The 21153-nt window shown below is 38.5% G+C and overlaps 1 protein-coding gene across 1 annotated transcript in view; it reads left to right on the top strand.

The window, feature by feature from the left end:
- The window catches only part of BEND2 (BEN domain containing 2), a 60651-nt gene extending 40497 nt beyond the window's left edge, over positions 1-20154 (top strand). The window contains exons 15-18 of the mRNA XM_038586951.1: positions 270-391; positions 2053-2284; positions 5198-5401; positions 19220-20154. Coding sequence (XP_038442879.1) covers positions 270-391; positions 2053-2284; positions 5198-5401; positions 19220-19353 — 692 coding nt within the window. The 3' untranslated portion in view covers positions 19354-20154. The remainder of the gene's footprint in view (positions 1-269; positions 392-2052; positions 2285-5197; positions 5402-19219) is intronic.
- Positions 20155-21153: the final 999 nt, after the last annotated feature.

Genomic DNA, 21153 nt, shown 5'->3' with positions numbered 1-21153 from the left:
CCCAGCTTTTTTTTGTTCTTATCAGTTTAATAAAAGCACCAAAACTTCATTAGTGGCTCCTTACGTCAATGTTGTATAGGGCACTTGCACATTAGAAGAAGTGAGATATTTAGCAAAGCATCTTCTTTGGGTGGGATTTCTGAACTCTCAGAAAGAGAGAACAGTAATTCCAAATAGAAAATTTTAGTATTTGAAATAAAATAATGTTGTCAATTCTTTGGGTTTTGGTTTCTTAAAAAATCATCATGAATACTTCCTGCTCTTTGCAGAATATCTGGCGACAATTTTTCCCAACCATGATTTGCGTGAACGTGGAAGAGACTGGAAAACCTGTATTGCCGACATCAATTCTATGATCTACTGTTCATATTCTGAAGCCAACACAATACCAGTAAGTTACTTTTTATTTCAAGGTGGTCACTGCTGTGGAAGTGCATACTGTATCCAGTTCCCAAATGGAGCGCCTTATACACAGGATCTTTAGGCCATGTGCTCAAAATCTTGTTTATTTAATTTAGGGGCAATGTATGGTCTCTGCCTGTTTATTTCACTCTTTGATATTTATGCTTCATGCAAATATCCTAAGGAGAAAATAAATCAGATGGAGTGTTTCAGTCAGTATATTTGAAGCCACGGGGGTAGACCGGGAAAAGGTTTCAGGTGCAAAGATACTTGGCAAATCTTTCTCAGTATCCCGCTGATACCACGAAGGGCCGACTGTGGTACAGGAGCAAAGGAAGGTGCTTCAGTACTTGTTTGCTTGGAAATGTTGGAAATCACGCTGGCCATGAGGCTCAGCTAGCACAGATATTTTATACTTTCTATAGTTACATGGTAAACAGTAGCCTGTCTTTTCTCGCATCTCTTCGGTCTTGAAAGTGCATTAGAGGTTTTTTAACACGAATGGGCCAGCAGGGGAGGGCGTCATGTCTGTTGCCTTCTCCTGTTGAAGCGTTTAACTTAACAATTTCTCATTTCTACCCACCTCTCTAAAAACCTCATGTTATTCACGCCATGTCTAGTCAGTCCTGCGTCTCTGGAGTAAGTTTATGGAAACTATTTGCCAAGAATATTTGTAGCTGAGCTTATGTTTTCCTGGTGAACGGCTTGATTTCAGCGATAGCTCAAGCACCATCTGTCTGAAACCAAATCTGCTTATTTTTCACATTCCCTTTTATATCCTACAAAAATTGCACCCTAAACATTTGAATGTAAAATTATGACACTGCCTGGAAAATGGTAATTTGCATATTTGCTTAGGCGTCAGAAGAGAAGCAGCATCTGCCAAACGCCTGCTGTGTACTTGACTAGGAGAGGGCTGGGTCTTTGCCACTCAAAGTGGGTCCGCGGACCAGCAACCGCAGCAGCACCACAGGAAAGCTTGTGAGAAATGCAGAGTCTAGAGTTCCACACGAGACTCACTGAGGCAGAATATAGAATATGCATTTTAGTAAGATCCCCAGGTGATTGCTGTGCACATAGCAGTTTGAGAAGCCCTGACCTAGAACAGTGGTTGCCAACCCTGGGTATATATTAGAATCATGTGAGATACTTTTAAAGAAAGTAATTAATGCCTGAGCTCTCCTACTCCTTCCACCAAATATTCTGGTTGAATATGCTAAGAAAGTGGGTCTTAAGCACAGCTTTAAAAAAAAAAAAATCCAAGTCTTTGGAGATCCTTAGAGGCTGTAGCCCCTGGGGAAAGAGAAAACAAAAACATTTTAAAGAAAACCTCAAAGTTGTCATCTCCGAGAAACTCCTTTATTCATTATTCATGATCTGTTCACTAAGCACTTATTTTGTGCCAGCAATTATCATTAGACAAAGCTGCCGAGCCCTCCAAGCAGCAGCCCATCATGGCAGCTTGAGGAGCAAGACGCACCTCTGCTTCTTTCATCACGGGGCACTGTCTTTGCAGGCTTTTGCTGCAATACAGAGCAATGCAGAGACAGTTGCTTCCCTACCAACCTGGAGGGCCCTGTTAGATGATGGAGCATGTCCATATTTTCTCACTGAGGGGACTTTGTTTACAGATACAGTATTGTGTTTCAGCAGACAACTGGTGGCAATAAGAAACCCTGTACCAATCCTGACGCACAAAGTTTTGCAGATCTGAATGGTAGAAGGGATGGTGAAGGCAGTAAAAGCAGTTTCCAGTTCTTTCCACAAACCGCTGCCTCAGAGACAAGAGAAAATGGGGATTCTCAGCAGAACAGCAGTGCTTGCCCTCAAGGAATTAGAGAACCTTCCACTGATAACTTAGTGGTATCTCATGAAACATTGGGTGAGTTGTTAAAATAAGTTCTCTTGATGATAAATGTTGAATATGGGTGATGCATTTATCGGGCTCATTGTCCTGTTCTGCCTACATGTATCTTTGAAATTTTGCATAATGAGAAATCTAAACAACTTAGTTTCTTATATTAATGAGTTAATGAAGTATAGATACCTAGTTCTGGGACTGGTAGTTTTGGTTTTTTTTTTTTGAGGATTTATTTGTGAGAGAGAGCACACACGTACAGCGGGAGGGAGAGAGGCAGAGGGAGAGAGAATCCTCAAGCTGACTCCGTGCTGAGCGAGGGGCCCAATGCGGGGCTCAATCCCATGACCCTGAGATGATGATCTGAACCGAAACCAAGAGTCAGACACTTAACGGACTGCACCACCCAGGTGCCCTGAGACTGATAGTTTTTGACATTAAGCTAAATCTGTTATTTTTCCTTCGGAAAGCAGTTATCGGTCGTTTCCCTCAACCAGTGTGAACTCTCAGGTTAGGCATGAGAAGGGGCTACAGCTGGATAAGCCAGAACCAATTTAGGGTCTTGCTCTCTCTGTGCCCAGCACTTGGCAGGTGCTCCTTAAAGGGTTTTTGTATGAATTAATGAATCCCGTTCCTTAGAACATTTTTCCCCCACTGCTAGCTGTCTGCTAGAGGCACATCCTCCTTCATTTGTGCCAAGTGACAGTGAGTTCTGTAGGTGACTATGCCACCTGCCACTTGTGCTTCCCAACGCCTCCTCCTCAGTATGCTGGGGTTTTGTGGCACCTGAGGTAGCAAAACGACTTTCTGTCTCTCCCTTGCCCCCATGTCAGCTCTAAGTAGAATATTATCTGTGAGCCTGTTCAAACAAAATTATTTATCTTTATATTTTTTCCATAATAAAAGTAATATTACCACTGTATTTGTTCAGGTTGTATGCCATAGAAACAAAATCTGGCCCAATTAAACCATAACAATAATCAGTGGACATATAGCTCCTAGATTTAAAGAAAGCGAAGAACAAACCAAGCCACAGGCAGAAGCCAAACCACCGATCCCAAGATTGTGGCATCTGGGGGCCATCTCAAGTCTGTGGGGCTCTGTTGGCGTCTTCCATGATCTCTAGGTTCTGGTTTCCTCTCATCACTGTTCAGATTCCTAGGAGAAAAGAATCTGATTTGGAGCGCTTAGGTCACAGGTCTAGAACCAGGGGATGGGGCCAACTAAGGGAATTCTGAGCCAGACAGCTGCCCGGTTTGTGTAGAGTCTATTATACCATTTTATTTTGAAAAAGTGGAAAATATTCAGGGAAGAAAAGCTCCCACAATCAAGATACCATAAAAAACGATTGTGCACATTTTAAGTTTCTTCTAGTCTTTTTCTTACCTTTTAAAACATTATGGTCTCTCTACACACTCTTCTTTTTAAACATGATATGTGTATGTTTTTCCTCAAGAATCTCCATTATTTATGACCATTGCTTTTAACAGGTCTATAATATTCCATTGAGTAAGTATATCCTAATTTATTTAACTACCTTCCTTTTTTATTTTTGAGGATTTTTGGGAGGGTATTATCAGTCATACAGAGCATGCTGCCAAAAAATCCATTTGTATAGCTTTGTACATATTTTGGGTTCTTTTCTTTTTTTAAGATTTATTTATTTATTTTAGAGAGAGAAGAGTACATGTGCGTGAGTCAACAGGGGGAGAGGGAAGGGCAGAGGGAGGGAGATTCTCCAGCAGAGTCCCCAGTGAGCATGGAGCCTGATGTGGGCCTCGATCTCTTGATATTGAGATCATGACCTGAGCTTGAAATCAGGAGTTGGACACATAGCTGACTGAACCACCCAGGTACCCCTTGGATTCTTACGTTAGGTTCTCAGAATTCAAATTACCAAGTTAAAGAATATTAATCTTTTTTTCTGACCTGGATAAATATTGCTAGGTTAATCTCTCAGAGCGAAGTCTTTGGACCCACTAAGTGAACTTTTAAATAATTCAATGTCTCTTGGTAAATGTTGGATCTGGAGGATTCAGTAATCAATATGGTCACCCATTAAATGATGAATGTTCCAAGATGAAACATTGCTTAATGACTTGTAAGAATCATATTGTATTTCTGAAACATACTTTCTCCAACAAGTAATTCTACATTGCATGTAAAATAGAATATTTTTAAGTGTGGTTAATTTGAATCACTAGGACTGAGGATGATTAAGTTGTAGAGTTGAAGAATGAGAATAGACTTAAAAAAATTTTTTTTAAAGATTTATTCATTTATGATAGACCTAGAGTGTGAGAGAGAGGCAGAGACACAGGAGGAGGGAGAAGCAGGCTCCATGCCGGGAGCCTGACATGGGCCTTGATCCCGGGACTCCAGGATCGCGCCCTGGGCCAAAGGCAGGCGCTAAACCGCTGAGCCACCCAGGGATCCCCTAAAATTTATTTTTCAGTTCAAATAAGTTATCTAAAATATGATAGCTGAGTTTGCTGATTCTTAAATGATAACTTTAACACCCAATAGAAAGCCTACACTTAAAAAATTATAAATATTTCCATAAGAATCTTGTTGTTGTTGTTGTTGTTGTTTTTTTGAAAAAGCCTTTCTTATAAAGAGGACAACAGTGCATTGAAATTACTTAGAATTCGTTCCTAAATGTAATGTTAAAACTGATTCTATCCGGAAAGGTAACAGAACACTGAATGGTTCTCCTGAACAATCAGAGCATGTATAATCACATCAGTAGTAATTCCTGTTTCATTTCTCATGCTGTGTCATGATACGCTAAAAACTTAAGGGTTTAATTTTTTAACTTCTCAAATTCTTCTCAAAGCCTAGAAATTCAGAAGAATCAACCTTTCTGTTAAAGGCTTTTAAAAAACCTTGCGCCTAACATCTGCCATGAAAACTGACATCTTTCTCTTTTGCTTCTAGAATATCTTGGAAATCCAGATAGAAATGTACGGTTGCCACATTCAATGCTGGATATAGCCAAAAGGAAGTCTCGCCCAGAGCTGGCAGCCAGATACCTTATTCGCAATCTGTTCCCAGAGAAAGTCTTGGTAAAAAGTAACGTCTATGGCAACCTGGGCCATGGCATGCGTGCCCTTAACCCCAATAGGATCAGCGCTCTTCGAGGTTGGTTATGTGTTGAGTATGTGAGAATAATGAAAAGCAAATTACATTACAGAAGGGCAGAAATGACAATCCATGGGGTTTGTGTGTGTTCTAAGGAGAGATGGAGCTCTTACTAACTCTGTCCTGCAGGGATAACAAGGAACTGTTTCATGAATTGTGTTTCTTCTGCATTTGGCTTCTCCAGGCTAATTGCTCTGTCTTGCCAGGTGTATGGAAACTCAAACACCTTTGTTTACTGAGGATCAGGGTCGAAGCTGCTGGGCTTTGTCAGTTTGCCAAAGTGTCAACAATACACAGCAGGTTAATTTGCTAGATTTTTCTCGTGCATGTGAGCAAGGTGCTGTCTTTATCTGTGATGTCTATAGATCAAGTAATAACAGCTTCCAAAGGTAATTCTGTGAAAATTTAAATTTGGACAAAGCAGGGAGCCGAATATTTCTTACTTGTGTCACTGGCCCCCAGCAAAGAGAGAGTTCTGAGCCCCACCCAGACTGATCTTAGTTGGTTCTTCTTTGGTTCATGCCTTCATATCACACATACCCAGCAAATTGGAAGACTTTGTTTCAGACTAAAGAAGCCTTTTCTGTAAGCATTTGCTATCTAATCCACTTTTTTTCAAACTTGTGTAGTTTTTTTACTGCAACTCATAGTAAAAAATACGGTTCATGTTGTGACTCAGTACATGTGTGCCTGAGTTTAAAAATGCAAGCAAAAGCTTCACCAACAATCCTTATTATTTCTATGAGACTTACATTCCAGTGGTTTCTATTCTATTATATTTTTTTAAAGTGCTGCCATCACCGATATCATGATCTAGTAATTGGTCACAGTTTGCAATTTGGACATCACCGAGCTAATCCACTCAGCAAAAAACCAAAACCGAATTCTTCTTAGATTATGGTAAAAAAAGAACACAGACTTTGTAACCACGTTGGAAATGAAGGTGTTTATAGAAGAAACATTATCTTTCTAATTACAAAATATTTTGAGAGATTTAACTTTTTTTTAAAGATTTTATTGATTTATTCATGAGAGACACACAGAGAGAGAGAGAGAGAGAGAGGCAGAGACACAAGCAGAGGGAGAAGTAGGCTCCTCACAGGGAGCCTGACGCGGGATTTGTTCCCCGGATCGGGATCACACCCTGAGCCAAAGGCAGATGCTCAACTGCTGAGCCACCCAGGAATTCCAGATTTATTTAATTTTTAGAGAGAAAGAGGGAGAGAGAGAGAGTGTGTGCATGCACATATGCAATGAGGAAGGAGGTAGGGGCAGAAGGAGAGGGAGAAGGAGAGAAGCAGACTCCCCACTGAGGGTGGAGCCCAATACAGGGTTCCCATGTTATCATCCTGAAATCAGGACCTGAGCCAAAAACAAGAGCTGCGTCCTTAACCGTCTGAGCCACCCAGGCACCCCAATGTAATCATAAAAAATTTTTAAGTGAGGGAGAAAAGGTGACTTTTATATTTCTTTAAATATCTGGAATATATTAGTTCCTTAAAAGTGGACTAAAGATATTACTCTATGCATTTCATTTTGTTTTATCCCATATTGAATTATATTACAAATCGAGAAAATGTCTTTTGTAGTAAAAAATATTCAGTACGAGTTTGACACACTGTACACATGGGGCATATTTTAACACATTTCCCATAAGACTCAAAGTTCTATTCCTGTGTAGAAGGGCAGCCGTGTGTGTTATTTCAGCAGAGAGAATGCAGTCGAATCATCATTGTCCTAGGGGTGTGGGCAGAGCCAGGCCCAAGGAGGAGAATCCGACCAGAAAACATTTTTTACTTTAATATAAGGATAAAATGGACTTGGAAAATGAAGAGTCAGAACAAAAGCTGAGTGGCTGGAGATGAGAGGTGATTCCTGCACTCATAGACGGACTGGACTTTATGGCTTCTAACATAATTTCTTTAGAAGTATTGGTACAGTATAATTTAAAACACAAAAATGTATAGAAAATGATATAGTAATGTAATAAGCACCTGTCAATCCAGTACAGATACAGATATTTTGCTTTTTGTGCTGCAGGTTTTTGTTTTTTTTTTTAATAATAAAGCATTACTGGGCAGCCTGGGTGGCTCAGCGGTTTAGCGCTGCCTTCAGTCCCGGGTGTGATCATGGAGACCCAGGATCGAGTCCCATGTCAGGCTCCCTGCAGGGAGCCTGCTTCTCCCTCTGCCTGTGTCTCTGCCTCTCTCTCTCTCTCCTCTCTGTATTCTCATGAATAAATAAATAAAATCTTTAAAAAAAAATAAAGCATTACTAATATAATTAAAACTCCATGCCATCATCCCTTTCCCCTTTTTCCCCCCAAATAACCACAATCTTGGAGTTAGATGTATCATACCCACACATATTTAGACTTTTGCTATGTTGATAGGTCCATAAATAATATATAATATCATTCTATAGTTGTTTTAATATATGTAAATGTGGATATATAGTATGTATCCTTTTGCAAATTTTTATCACTCAACATTATGTTGTTGAGATCTAGTTCATGCATTTTAACTGCTGATTGGTATCCCACTGACTGAGCAAGCCAGTTCATTCTTCTATTCTTATATAATTTCTTATTCTAAGATTTTATTATTTGGGAGGAACTCTTATGGAAATTAGTAGTCAAAAGTAAATATGCCTACTAGCCAAAGGTATTGATTTCACAGAAGAAACTATTACTTGAAGCTCTCTGATGAGATTTCAGTATCACTTAAAGGCTCTTTAGAGAATGGTTTACATGGAGAAAGTTAGTGGGCTACAGATTTGCAATCAGTGAACAACTCTTACTCCTATATCTTCCCATCCATCTCTGCATATTACAGAATTGTGAAATCTTAGCAATAGGAAGTATGTTATACAACCTCTAGTACAGCTTTTCCCCCAGAGCAGGAATTTGATCTCAGCTTTGACATATAGTTGCCTCCTCTCAGCTTGAATGCTTCCATTAATGGCAATCCACTACATATTTTAAAAATTTGTTTGTATTTCTTTAAGTTTTTATTTAAATTCCAGTTAGTTAAATACAGTGTAATATTAATTTCAGGTGTACAATATAGTGATTCAACACTTACATACACTACCTGTTGCTCTTCACAAGTGTGCTTCTTCATCCCCATCACCTATTTCAGCCATTCCCCCCCACACACACACACACCTCCTCTTTGGTAGCCTTTAGTTCTCTATAGATAAGAGTCTGTTTCTCAGTTTGCCTCTCTGTTTTTCCTCTGCTTATTATTTTGTTTATTACATTCCACTTATGAGTGAAATCATATGGTATTTGTCCTTGGACTGATTTATTTTGCTTAGTATAATACTTTCTAGTTCTATTCATGTCCTTGCAAATGACAAGATTTCATTCTTTTTGATGGCCAAGTGATATTCCGATATATCTCGCCACTTCTTTGTCCATTCATCAGTTGATGGACAGGTGGGCCAGTTCCATAATTTGAGTATTATAGATAATACTGCTGTAAACATTGGGATGCGTGTACCCCTTAGAATTAGTATTTTTGTATTCTTTGGGTAAACAGTCAGTAGTGCAATTGCTCATCATAGGGTAGTTCTATTTTTAACATTTTTTAAAAACTTTTTGAGGAAACTCCATATCGGCTTCCGTGGTGCTTCACCAGTTTGCATTTCCACTGGTGGTGCAGGAAGGTTTCCCTTTCTTTGCATCCTCGCCAACACATGTTTTTTTCTTGTGTTGTTGATTTTAACCATTCTGACAGGTGTGAAGTGATACGTCATTGTAGTTTTGATTTGAATTTTCCTGATAGTGAAGTTGAGCATCTTTTCATGTGTCTGTTGGCCATCTGGATGTCTTCTTTGGAGAAATGTCTGCTCACGTGCTCTGTCCATTTTTTAAATGGATTATTCATTTTTTGGGTGTTGGGTTTTATAAGTTCTTTAGATATTTTGGATATTAACCCTTTATCAGATATGTCATTTGCAAATACCTTCTCCCATTTCATAGGTAGTCTTTTAGTTTTGTTGATTGTTTCCTTAAGGAAGTCCCAATAGTTAATTTTTACTTTTGTTTCCCTTGCTTCAGGAGACCTATCTAAAAAAAGCGACTATGGCTGAAGTTAAAGAGGTTGCTCCTGTGTTCTCCTTTAGGATTTTTATGGTTTCATGTCTCACACTTAGGTCTTTAATCCATTTTGAATTTATTTTTGTGTAAGAAAGTGGCCCAGTTTCATTCTTCTTCATGTAGCTGACCAGTTTTCCCAACACTATTTGTTGAAGAGATTTTTGCCATTATATATTTTCCTCCTTTGCTAAAGATTATTTGACTGTATAAGTATGGGCTTATTTTTGGGTTTTTATATTCTGTTCTATTGATCTATGGGTCTGTTTTTGTGCCAGTACCATACTGTTTTGATCAATGGAGCTTTATAATATATTTTGAACTACAGAATTGTGATGCATTCAGGTTTGTTTTTCTTTTTCAAGGTTGCTTTGGCTATTGGGGTGGTTCCATTTGGCTATTTGTGGTTCCATTCTAAGTTTAGGATTGTTTGTTCTAGCTCTGTGAAAAATACTGTTGGTATTTTGATAGGGATTGCATTAAATGTGTATATTACTTTGGTTACTATAGACATTTTAACAGTATTTGTTCTTCTGATCCATGAGCATGGAATGTCTTTCCATTTCTTTGTGTCCTCTTCAATTTCTTTCATCAGTGTTTTGTAGTTTTCAAGGTACAGATCTTTCACCTCTTTGGTTAGGTTTATTCCTAGGTATCTTATGGTTTTTGGTGCAATTATAAATGGGATTGATTCCTTAATTTCTCCTTCTTTTGCTTCATTATTGATGTATAAACATACAACAGATTTCTGTACGTTGATTTTGTATCCTGCGACTTTACTGAATTCACGCATCAGTTCCAGCAATTTTTTGCTGGAGTCTTTTTGGTTTTCTATCATGTCATCTGCAAATAGTGAAAGTTTTACTTCCTCCTTGATGATTTGGATGCCTTTTATTTCTTTTTGTTGTTCAATTGTTGTGTCTAGGACTTCCAGTACTATGTTAAATAACAGTGGTGAGGGGCACCTGGCTGACTCAGTTGGAAGAGCATGCAACTCTTGATCTTGGGGTCATGAGTTTAAGCCCCACATTGGGTATAGAGATTACTAAAAAAACAAATAAACTTTAAAAAATAACAGTGTTGAGAGTGGACATCCCTCTTTTATTCCTGACTGTAAAGGAAAAGATCTCAGTTGATCCCCATTGAAGATGATATTAGCTGTGGATTTTTCATAGATATTTTAAAATAAAATATTTTAAAATATTTGTAGAATTCACCTGTGAAGCCATCTGGTCCTGGATTTTTGTTTGTTGGGAAATTTTTTATTACTGATAACACATTTTATTACTGATAACAGTAAAAAACGTATTGTTATTGATCTGTTTAAGTTTTCTATTTCTTACTGTTTTGGTTTGGTAGTTTATATATTTCTAGGAATTTATCCATTTCTTTCAGGTTGTCCAATTTGTTGGCATATAGTTTTTCACCATATTTTCTTATGATAGTTTGTATTTCTGTGACGTTGTTATTTCTCCTCGTTTGTGATTTTATTTATTTGAGTCCTTTTTCTTTTTTGATGAGTCTAGCTAGAAGTTTATCAATTTTATTACTTTTTTTCAAAGAATCAGCTCCTGCCTTTATTGATCTATTGTTTTTTTTTAGTTTCTATATAATTTATATTGGCCTAGTATTTACTATTTCCTTCTTTATGTTGGCTTTAGGCTTTCTTTATTGTTTTTTTCCTAGCTCCTTTAGTTGTAGGGTTAGATTGTATATTTGAGACTTTTTTTGCTTCTTGAGGTAGGCCTGTGTTGCTATAAACTTCCCTCTTATAACTACTTTTGCTACATCCCAGAGGTTTTGAATCATGGTGTTTTCATTTTCATTTGTTTCCATGTATTTTAAAAAATTTCTTCTTTGGTTTCCTGGTTGACCCATTCATTCTTTAGTAGCATGTTATTTAATCTCCATGTATTTATGGTTTTTCCAGATTTTTCTTTTTTTTTCTTTTTTTTGTATATTTTTTATTGGAGTTCAATTTGCCAACATATAGTATAACACCCAGTGCTCAGCCCATCAAGTGCCCCCCTCAGTGCCCATCCGTTCTCTTATTAATATGGTGTATCACATTGATTTATTTGGGAATATTGAACCACCGTATCAGTACCCAGTCACCCCATCCTCCCACCCACCTCCCCTTCCACTACTACTTGTTCATTTCCCAGAGTTAGGAGTCTCTCCTGTTCTGTCTCCCCCTCACTGATATTTCCCACTCATTTTCTCTCCTTTCCCCTTTAATCCCTTCCACTATTTTTTATATTCCCCAAATGAATGAAACCATATAATGTTTGTCCTTCTCCGATTGACTTACTTCACTCAGCATAATACCCTCCAGTTCCATCCATGTCGAAGCAAATGGTGGGTATTTGTCATTTCTGATGGCTGAGTAATATTCCATTGTATACATAGACCACATCTTCTTTATCCGTTCATCTTTTGATGGACACTGAGGCTCTTTCCACAGTTTAGCTATTGTGGACATTGCTGCTAGAAACATCAGGGTGCAGGTGTCCTGTTGTTTCACTGCATCTGTATCTTTGGGGTAAATCCCCAGTAGTGCAATTGCTGGGTCACAGGGCAGATCTATTTTTAACTCTTTGAGGAACCTCCACACAGTTTTCCAGAGCGGCTGCACCAGTTCACATTCCCACCAACAGTGCAAGAGGGTTCCCCTTTCTCCACATCCTCTCCAACATTTGTTGTTTCCTGTCTTGTTCATTTTCCCCATTCTCACTGGTGTGAGGTGGTATCTCATTGTGGTTTTGATTTGTATTTCCCTGATGGCCAGTGATGTGGAACATTTTCTCATGTGCTTGTTGACCATGTGTATGTCTTCCTTGGTGAAATTTCTGTTCATGTCTTTGCCCATTTCATGATTGGATTGTTTGTTTCTTGGATGTTGAGTTTGATAAGTTCTTTATAGATCCTGGATACTAGCCCTTTATGTGATATGTCATTTGCAAATATCTTCTCCCATTCTGTAGGTTGTCTTTTAGTTTTGTTGACTGTGCTGTGCGGAAGTTTTTATTTTGATGAAGTCCCAATAATTCATTTTTGCTTTTGTTTCTCTTGCCTTCATAGATGTATCTTGCAAGAAGTTGCTGTGGCCAAGTTCAAAAAGGGTGTTGCCTGTGTTCTCCTCTAGGATTTTGATGGAATCTCGTCTCACATTTAGATCTTTCATCTATTTTGAGTTTATCTTTTTTTTTTTTTGTTTTTTTGTTTTTTTTTTAAAGATGTATTTATTTATTCATTCAGAGAGAGTGAAGAGAGAGGCAGAGACACAGGTAGAGGGAGAAGCAGGCTCCACGCAGGAAGCCCGATGTGGGACTCGATCCTGGGTCTCCAGGATCACACCCCAGGCTGCAGGCGGCGCTAAACCGCTGTGCCACCGGGGCTGCCCTTGAGTTTATCTTTGTGTATGGTGTAAGAGAATGGTCTAGTTTCATTCTTCTTCCAGATTTTTCTTATGGCTGACTTCTAGTTTCATAGTGTTGTGGTCAGAAAATGTGCATGGTATGATCTCAGTCTTTTTGTTTGTATTGTTAAGGCCTGATTCGTGATCTAGTATGTGATCTATTCTGGAGAATGTCCCATGAGCATTTGAAAAAAAATGTGTATTCTGCTCTTTTAGAATGGAATGTTTTGAATATATATGTTAAGTCTATCTGGTTTAGTATGTCATCCAAAGCCCTTGTTTCCTTGTTGATTTTCTGTTTAGAAGATCTGTCCATTGATATAAGTGGGGTGTTAAAGTCCCCTACTACTAATGTATTATTATCAATGAGTTCCTTTATGTTTGTTAATTGTTTTATACATTTGGGTGCTCCCATGTTGGGTGCATAAATACTTGTAGTTATTGCATCTTCTTGCTGGATTGTCCTCTTTATTATGATACAGGCCCCTTCTTCATCTCTTGTTATAGGTCTAAAGTGGGTTTCTTGCAGGTAGCATATATATGGGTCTTGTTTATTTATCCATTCTGACACCCATGTCTTTTGATTGGAACATTTAGTCCATTTACATTCAGAGTGCTTATTGATGGATATGTATTTAGTGCCACTTTATTACTTGTTTTGTCATGTTTTTGGAGGTTTTCTCTGATCGTTTTTTGTCTTTGTCACTTTATCACTTTTTCCAGCCTGCTGTTCATTGCATCAAGCCTGTTTCCAGTCTTGTTTATTGCATTCTTCATTTCTTTTTTTTTAAGATTTTATTTATTTATTCATGAGAGACAGAGAGAGAGAGAGGCAGAGACATAGGCAGAGGGAGAAGCAGGCTTCATGCAAGGACCCCCATGAGGGACTCGATCCCCGGACTCCAGGATCATGCCCTGAGCTGAAGGAAGATGCTCAACTGCTGAGCCACTCAGGCATCTTGCATTCTTCATTTCTGACTGATTCTTTTTTAAGTCTTTTATCTCTGTGGTAAGGGTCTCCCCAATGTCTTCTATTCTTTTCTCAAGCCCAGGGAGTATCCTTATGATTGTTGCTTTAAATTCTTCATCAGGCATGTTACTTATATCTCTTTCACTTAGATCTCTGGCTATCTCTCTCTCTCATCTTGTTCTATGATCTGGGATGAATTCCTCCATCTTGACATTTTGTCCAAGTCTCTGTCTTCTTCTCTGTGTTAGAAAAGCCAGTTACGTATGTTCCTACATCTGAGAGTATGGCTTTATGAAGAAGAGGTCATGTGTCCAGGGGCTAGCACTTCATGGAGTGTCTCTGGTGTGCTGCATGCACTCTGCTCTTGTGTTTTGGCTGCTCCATCATTCAGGCCAGTCATCTCCAGAAGCTCTCCTAGCTTGCAGTGGGCAGTGTTTGGTCTTTGGCCAGACTGTGGTGAGTTTTAAATGGGTGTGCTATGACCTGCTTACTCAATGAGACCTGATCCTACTTCTGCTAGAACTGAAGCCCCACAGAACTCTGGTCAGGAGATGTGGTTGGGCGGGGGTTCCTACTGGTCTTCTGGGCCTGAGGTAGGCTTGACCAAGAAGGGCAGTCCTGCCGGAGTGTGGCGGGGTGGGGCCTGGTGTCAGCAGTTAGGCAGCCTTCCTGTGCTGCTTCTCACAGGTGGCTCCCTGTTTGTGTTTATGTTTATGCTGATGGTGGGGAAGGGAAATGGCTCCTTTGTTCCCGGAGAGGTGTCTCCCTGAATGCTGCCTTTCAGGGGCGTGCTCCAAGAAGAGTGAATAATCTACCCCTTGTGCCTCAGGCAGTCTTCAAATCACTGTTTCCACAGCATCTGGCCCCGGAGTTGTTTGCCTGCCTTCTTTGCAGGAGCAGGGCAGTGCCCTCTGGGATCCATCAGCCAAGCCTGCTGACCTTTGATATTGCAGGCTTTAATCTCTGCTGACTGCAAGAAATCAGGAAATTCAACCCCTCTCGTTCTTCTTGTGCCCCATTCCCTGTTGTGCTCCCCACTTCTCTCTCTTGTAACCACAGCTCCTTCCCTCCACAGTACCTGCAATCCCTTTCTCCCCTAACCCATCTCCCCACACTTCCTACCTTCTTCCACATGGCCTCTTCTCTTCCCTTCTTTGTGGAGGTCGTTCTGTCATTCTTCAGGTTGCTTTCTGGGATATTTAGCATGATTTGATAGCTATCTAGTTGTGTTCCTGGGAGGAGACAAGCCCAGGGTCCTCCTACTCTGTCACCATCTTCTCTCCCCTCCAGCAATCCACCAGTTTAAAGAGGGCTCTAATTCATGGGAGTTTTTCCTCCAAGTGACTCAAAATTGACTTCCCTGCACTAATACACATTTGTTCTACTTATCCCTTCCACAGCTAAATAGGGTAAATCCAATTACTTTTCACATAATAGGCCTTCAGGTATCTAGAGACAACTATTATGTCCTTGCTGGAGCATTAGGAGATAGTAAATACAACCTCTCCCCCCACCTTCAAGCCCAGAACCAAGTGAGAGCCGCTAGAATCTGGCAGGTGGAGACAAAAATACCAGCTCTATTTTTATTTTTAAAGATTTTATTTTATTTATTTATTTGAGAGAGTGTGTGAGAGAGAGTAGGCATGAAGTGGGGAAGGGCAGAAGGAGAAGGAGAGGCAGACTGAGCAGAAAGCCCAATGCAGGGCTTGATCCCAGGACCCCAGGATCATGACCTGAACTGAATGCAGATGCTTAACTGACTGAGCCACCCAGGCGCCCCTCAGCTTTATTTTTTTATTTTTTAAAAAAATATTTGAGAGAGAGAAAGAGAAATAGGGAGAGAGAACACAAGCAGAGGGGGAAAGAGAAGCAGAGTCCCTGCTGAACAGGGAGACCTGACGTGGGGCTTGATCCCAGGACCCCAGGATCATGACCTGAGCCAAAGACAGACTTTTAACCAACTGAGCCATCCAGGTGCCCTCAGCTTTATTTTTAAATCATGTGTGCCCAGTTCTTCCAAACGTTCCAATTTAGAGATCCCTCTACATGGAAGCATGGGATTTTGAGAAAATAAGTGTTATTCACAACTTTTCCCTACTAAGTCTAATACTTTTACAGGTAAGTATCTCCATTTCCTTCAGTAACTCCTCAAAGAAATATTTTCCTAATCTCTCATGATCTGATTCAGTGTTCTCAAATTAACCCAGAATACAAGAGTACTATTACCTATTAGGCTGTTAACAGTCTAAAATGGCACTTGCCATTTTAATTTTTAATTTAATTTTTAAATTTAATTTTTTTGGTAAACAAGCTGTCTCTGAAAATTGTTCTTGCAAAGAGGTCATTCTTTCTCTTCCTTCCTTACTGTCTTCCTCCCACCCTCTCTCCCTTCCTTCCTTTCTGTGTATATACATGTGGTAACATGTATTCATTTTATTTATTTATTTATTTATTTATTCTTTTTACTTTTTGACCCTCTTCACCCATTTCTTCCTCTCCCTATCTCCTGCCTCTGGCAACTACCTGTCTATTGTTGCCATTATTGTTTTTTAGATTCCATACATAAGTGAGATCATATAGTAAATTGGCTTTGTCTGCCTGGCTTATTTTGCTTAGTATAATGCCCTCAAGATCCATCCATGTTGTCACAAATGGCAAAGATTTCATTCTTTTTTATGGCTGAGTAATATTCTTGTGTGTGTGTGTGTATACACCACAGATTTTTTTTTCAAAAAAAGATTTTATTTATTTATTCATGAGAGACACAGAGAGAGAGAGGCAGAGACATAGGCAGAGGCTCCATAGGGAGCCTGTTGTGGGATTCAATCCCAGGACCCTGGGACCACAACCCAAGCCAAAGGCAGATGCTCAATCACTGAGCCACCCAGGTATCCCTGCACCACAATTTCTTTATTCATTCATCCATCGATGAACACTTGGACACTTAGGTTGTTTCTATATCTTGGCTATTGTAAATAGCTACAGAGAATAGGGGGGGTGCCTATATCTTTTTGAGTTATCATCTTTGTTTTCTTTGGATCAATACCCAGAGGTAGACTTGCTGGATGGCATGGTAGTTATATTTTTAATTTTTTGAGGAACGTCCATACTGTTTTCCACAGTGGCTGTACCAGTGTTACATTCCTACCAACAGTGCATGAAGGTTCCCTTTTCTCCACATCTTCTCTAGCACTTGGTCTTTTTGATAGTAGCCATTCTGACAGGGGTGAGGTGTTCTCTCATTGTGGTTTGGATTTGCTTTTCCCTGATGATTACTTTTGTTTAGTGTCTTTTCAGATACCTGTTAATCATCTCTGTCTTCTTTGGCAAAATATCTATTCAGATATTTTGCCCATATTTTAAACCATATGCTTGGTTTTTGTGCTGTTAAGTTCTATGAGTTCTTTTTATATTTTGGATATTAACCCATTAACAGATGTATGATTTGTGCATATTTTGTCCCATTCAATGGGTTCCCATTTCATTTTGTTGCTGGCTTCCTTCACTGTGCAGAAGCTGTTTAGTTTCACGTAGTCTTGTTTATTTTTGCTTTTGTTGCTTTTGCTTTTGGCATCAGATTAAAAAAATCTTGCCAAGACCAATGTCAGTGTTAATACAGACTAAAATGGCACTTGCCATTTTTAATTTTATGGTCAACTAAAGCCCCTAAATCTTCTGTATACTGATGTTTATCTAGTACTTACCTTGTTAGTGTTGAGGCTATTCCTGTTTATACTGTTAGTATTTTTTATTGTAAGGGTAGGATTTTATATTTATCCCTCCTGGCATTTTATCCTGTTCATGTAGAGCAACATTCCCTAAACTGTTTGTTAAAGACAGCTGTTAACAGGTGCTTCATGACTAAGGTGCTTTTTAGTCAATTGGCTAGGGAAGCTCTTACTTTGGCGCTCCTGGGGGCCTTAGTCCAGAGATACATTTCACTTGACTCTGTTTTAAAACATGTTTTGAACACCTTGGGGTCTGAAGCCCATCCAGGACTCCCCAGTCCTGACCTTCCTTATTTATAAGCCCAACCAATGCATCTGCATCCCTCACCTTTGAATCAGCAGGTCTCTTTACTGTGGGATTTTTTTTTTTTTTTTTTTGGTGGGAACTAACTCTGGAGTGTAGCGTTTCTCATTTGCACAACCGGAATCTTTTTCCCCAGGAAACTTTTTCATGATTAGTATTTCAGAGAGTACTTTTTGGGAAACACCAACCACTTTAGGCTCCTTGTTGGAGTCTGTTGAAAACTTTGCAGGTACTGAATTTATCTTCCAGTCTCTTAGTTATCCATCTCAGCTTCTCTGTCCAGGGCAGATGGGACAAGCCTGCTTTCCATAATTTCTTTTTTTGTTAATAAAAATGTCCAGCAGCAAAAAATTGTAATAATAAAAATTTAAAAATAATTTTAAAAATGTCTGGCAGCATAAAAAACACTGCCTGCTACTGAATCCAGGGACATACCACTGAAAGCCTCTTTCCGGGCTCCTACTGATGTATTAAGTAGTCCTTGGAGTATAAAAGCTTTTTAACTTTGTCACGTGCCTTGCTAAAAATTTGGGGCCTCTGCTGTGTTTATGGCATTGTGCTAATTTTCCATCTTCTTAATCTTCTTGATGGAAAAGCAAATGAGATTAATGTAGCCAACTAATGCTGGCCCGTAGTGCTCATCAGATTCATTTCTAAAGCCTCAAAGGTACTTTGGAAGTTACCCAAAAAACTATCTGAGGACAGTTCTGCTCTTCTAGTTAAAAAACTCTCTTTTCCACCTTTCCCTTTGTCTGTCCACCCACTTTCCTAGGTATGCTCCTTGAGCCATGTTGCTCTGTTACCTTCCCTTACAGACCTTTTCCTATAACTGCAAGATCTAGACTCTCCTTCTTTCTTGTCTGAGATAAACCAAGCAATACCAAAGTATTTAGCAGTTATGTAGCTTCTTGCCTCAAAGTATAAAAGACATTGCAGCCTCTCGTGTGTTTCAAAGCCTTAGCAAGTCTTGATATAATGAAAAACGTGCATGTTTGATAAATTTAAGAATGAGGAAAGTTTACATTGGGTATCAGAGGCAGGAAAGGATTTCCATTCTGGTTATGTAGCAAGGTCATGGGATATGGTTATGTTACTGTGACTTAAGAATGGTGCTATTTCATATTATCCTTTTAGATGAAAAGATTTGTTCAGCTGATGTAATCATAGTTATAATCCATGTGTTTTAATTAAAGTTTTAATGACCCTTTCATAGACACAGCAATGGTACTGAGGTTGAATAAATTCATTTCTCTGAGAAGTGACTTCTAAGTAACTTATGTTTTTGGATTTTACCACCAGAGTTTCTCCAAGACATCTTCCCAAATTGCAGCCTGTCAGAAGCTGGACATGACTGGAAGTTGTGTGTGACAGCTATCAATGGCTCTATCCGTAGTCTAAGATATGACCTCAAGAAGTCCTTAAACAAAGCATAGAAGCTTCCGGCAACAGGCCCTCATTCAAGTACTTTTTTTTACTGTTGTCTCATCCTGTATGTTTTTCAAATTGTCATTCCACAATTAGTTTGTAGCAGCAGTGGGCAGTGTACTTCTGTGTTCGCGACTCAAGAAATAGCCAATGTTCTTTTTCTGCCCACAGAGCACACAATTGCATTAGGAAGATGTGTAACTTTTCATCCAATGAACAAAGTGATGGGCAGTACTCCCATAAGAACCTCTGATTAAAGGAATGGTAGTTAATTCCTAAAGGTTGTTTGCATTGCTATTTTAATGTAGAGCACATTTAATTTTAATAGCACATTTAGCTCCTAATGACAGATGGAATCTGAGCACCAGTGACACAGATATAGGTAGACATAGTTGGTTGGATAGGAAAACCATAATGCCAAGTGTAGGAATTTGGAGATAGGAGACATTCAATATTTGTCAAGTGAATTGTCACTGCAGATCTAAGATCTAAGCCCCACTGATTCAGAAGGGAGGTATGGTTTACACATAACCCAAACGCCCATGTTGGCTTTCTTATATATCCATCAGTAAGGGATTCATAGGATTGACATCCTATTGTTTGATGCAAGCTTTCCAGGGTGAGACCTATGTTTTTTTTTTTATTTACTCCTGATAAAAACAGCATCTTTTTAATGACTTCCTGATAATATTTTATCACAGCAGTTTTCTAAGAGTCAACATAGAAAATCACGTCAGGAGGCTTTTTGTTCCATTGAAGTAATTCAAATTTAAGAATGTATCTCTCTGAATAAAAATAATCTGCCCAGATTCAGATGTTAATGTTTTTTCTTATTTCTGAAATGTCTGGGTAAAGGTTTAATATGTTTACTGTTTTTTTTCCTGATTGATTCTACTAGTCGAAATGCATACAAATTTAAATCGTATAATGTTTAAATGAAAAAAAATTGATCAGAAATACAATTAGAAAAAAGTGATCTTGAAAGATATTGGCAAGAATATTGGCAAATGAAAAAATAATTCCATTTTGCCCACGAGTAGGGTTTTATATTTAACGTAAGAACTTTAAAGTTCTTGAATGTTTTAGCCATAGAAAATACTATATAATTTCATTGATCATTTGTGTTAAGGAAACATTTTTTCAAAAAAAGAGAAACATTTTGTTGGTTATAATGCCATCTTTCAGCTTTCAACCTATGGAACATTCCCTTTATTACATTCTTAGTTATTGTTCAAAACACACATTTTTTCCTTGTGAGAGTTCAGTCTTTAGTTGTAGCCATTTGCTTATGACCCATAGATTTTCTTAGATAGTTGACATTAATTAGCTTTGGTATTTTGATAAGGCAAAGAAGAAATTCAATAGAAAGTAATAAGTAGGTCAGTCAATATAATTTGTGTGTGAAAGTTGACAAGTCTTGTTATTTTTGTGACTTGTAGTTTAGAATGGTTTTATATGGTCAGTTTGTAGATCAGATATATTTTTCAAATGATATATCTTGAAACTTATATTCAACTTTTAGAGTATTTTAAGTGAAATATGGTATAATTCATTTTAGAAAGAATTTTATGACTCTGTTCTCCAAATAAATAATTTGCTGTTAGTTGCCTTTAGGTTAATAAAATCATAATATATCTATGCATACCTTTATATGTTTAGGCTATGCCTATGTCACCTTAAAAAGTAAATAATTCAAGCCAAAAAATCTTCCCTAGAGAACAAAAGAATTATGACCAGAGTTATTCAGATTAATTCATCTAAGAATTTATAAACTTCTGGTAACATAGATAATGTGGAAAAGTAAAATT

Source organism: Canis lupus, chromosome X (genome assembly GCF_011100685.1).
Source record: "Canis lupus familiaris isolate Mischka breed German Shepherd chromosome X, alternate assembly UU_Cfam_GSD_1.0, whole genome shotgun sequence".
Taxonomy (NCBI): Eukaryota; Metazoa; Chordata; class Mammalia; order Carnivora; family Canidae; genus Canis; species Canis lupus.
Note: the sequence above shows the minus strand (reverse complement) of the source record. Positions and strands in the feature narration are given on the sequence as shown.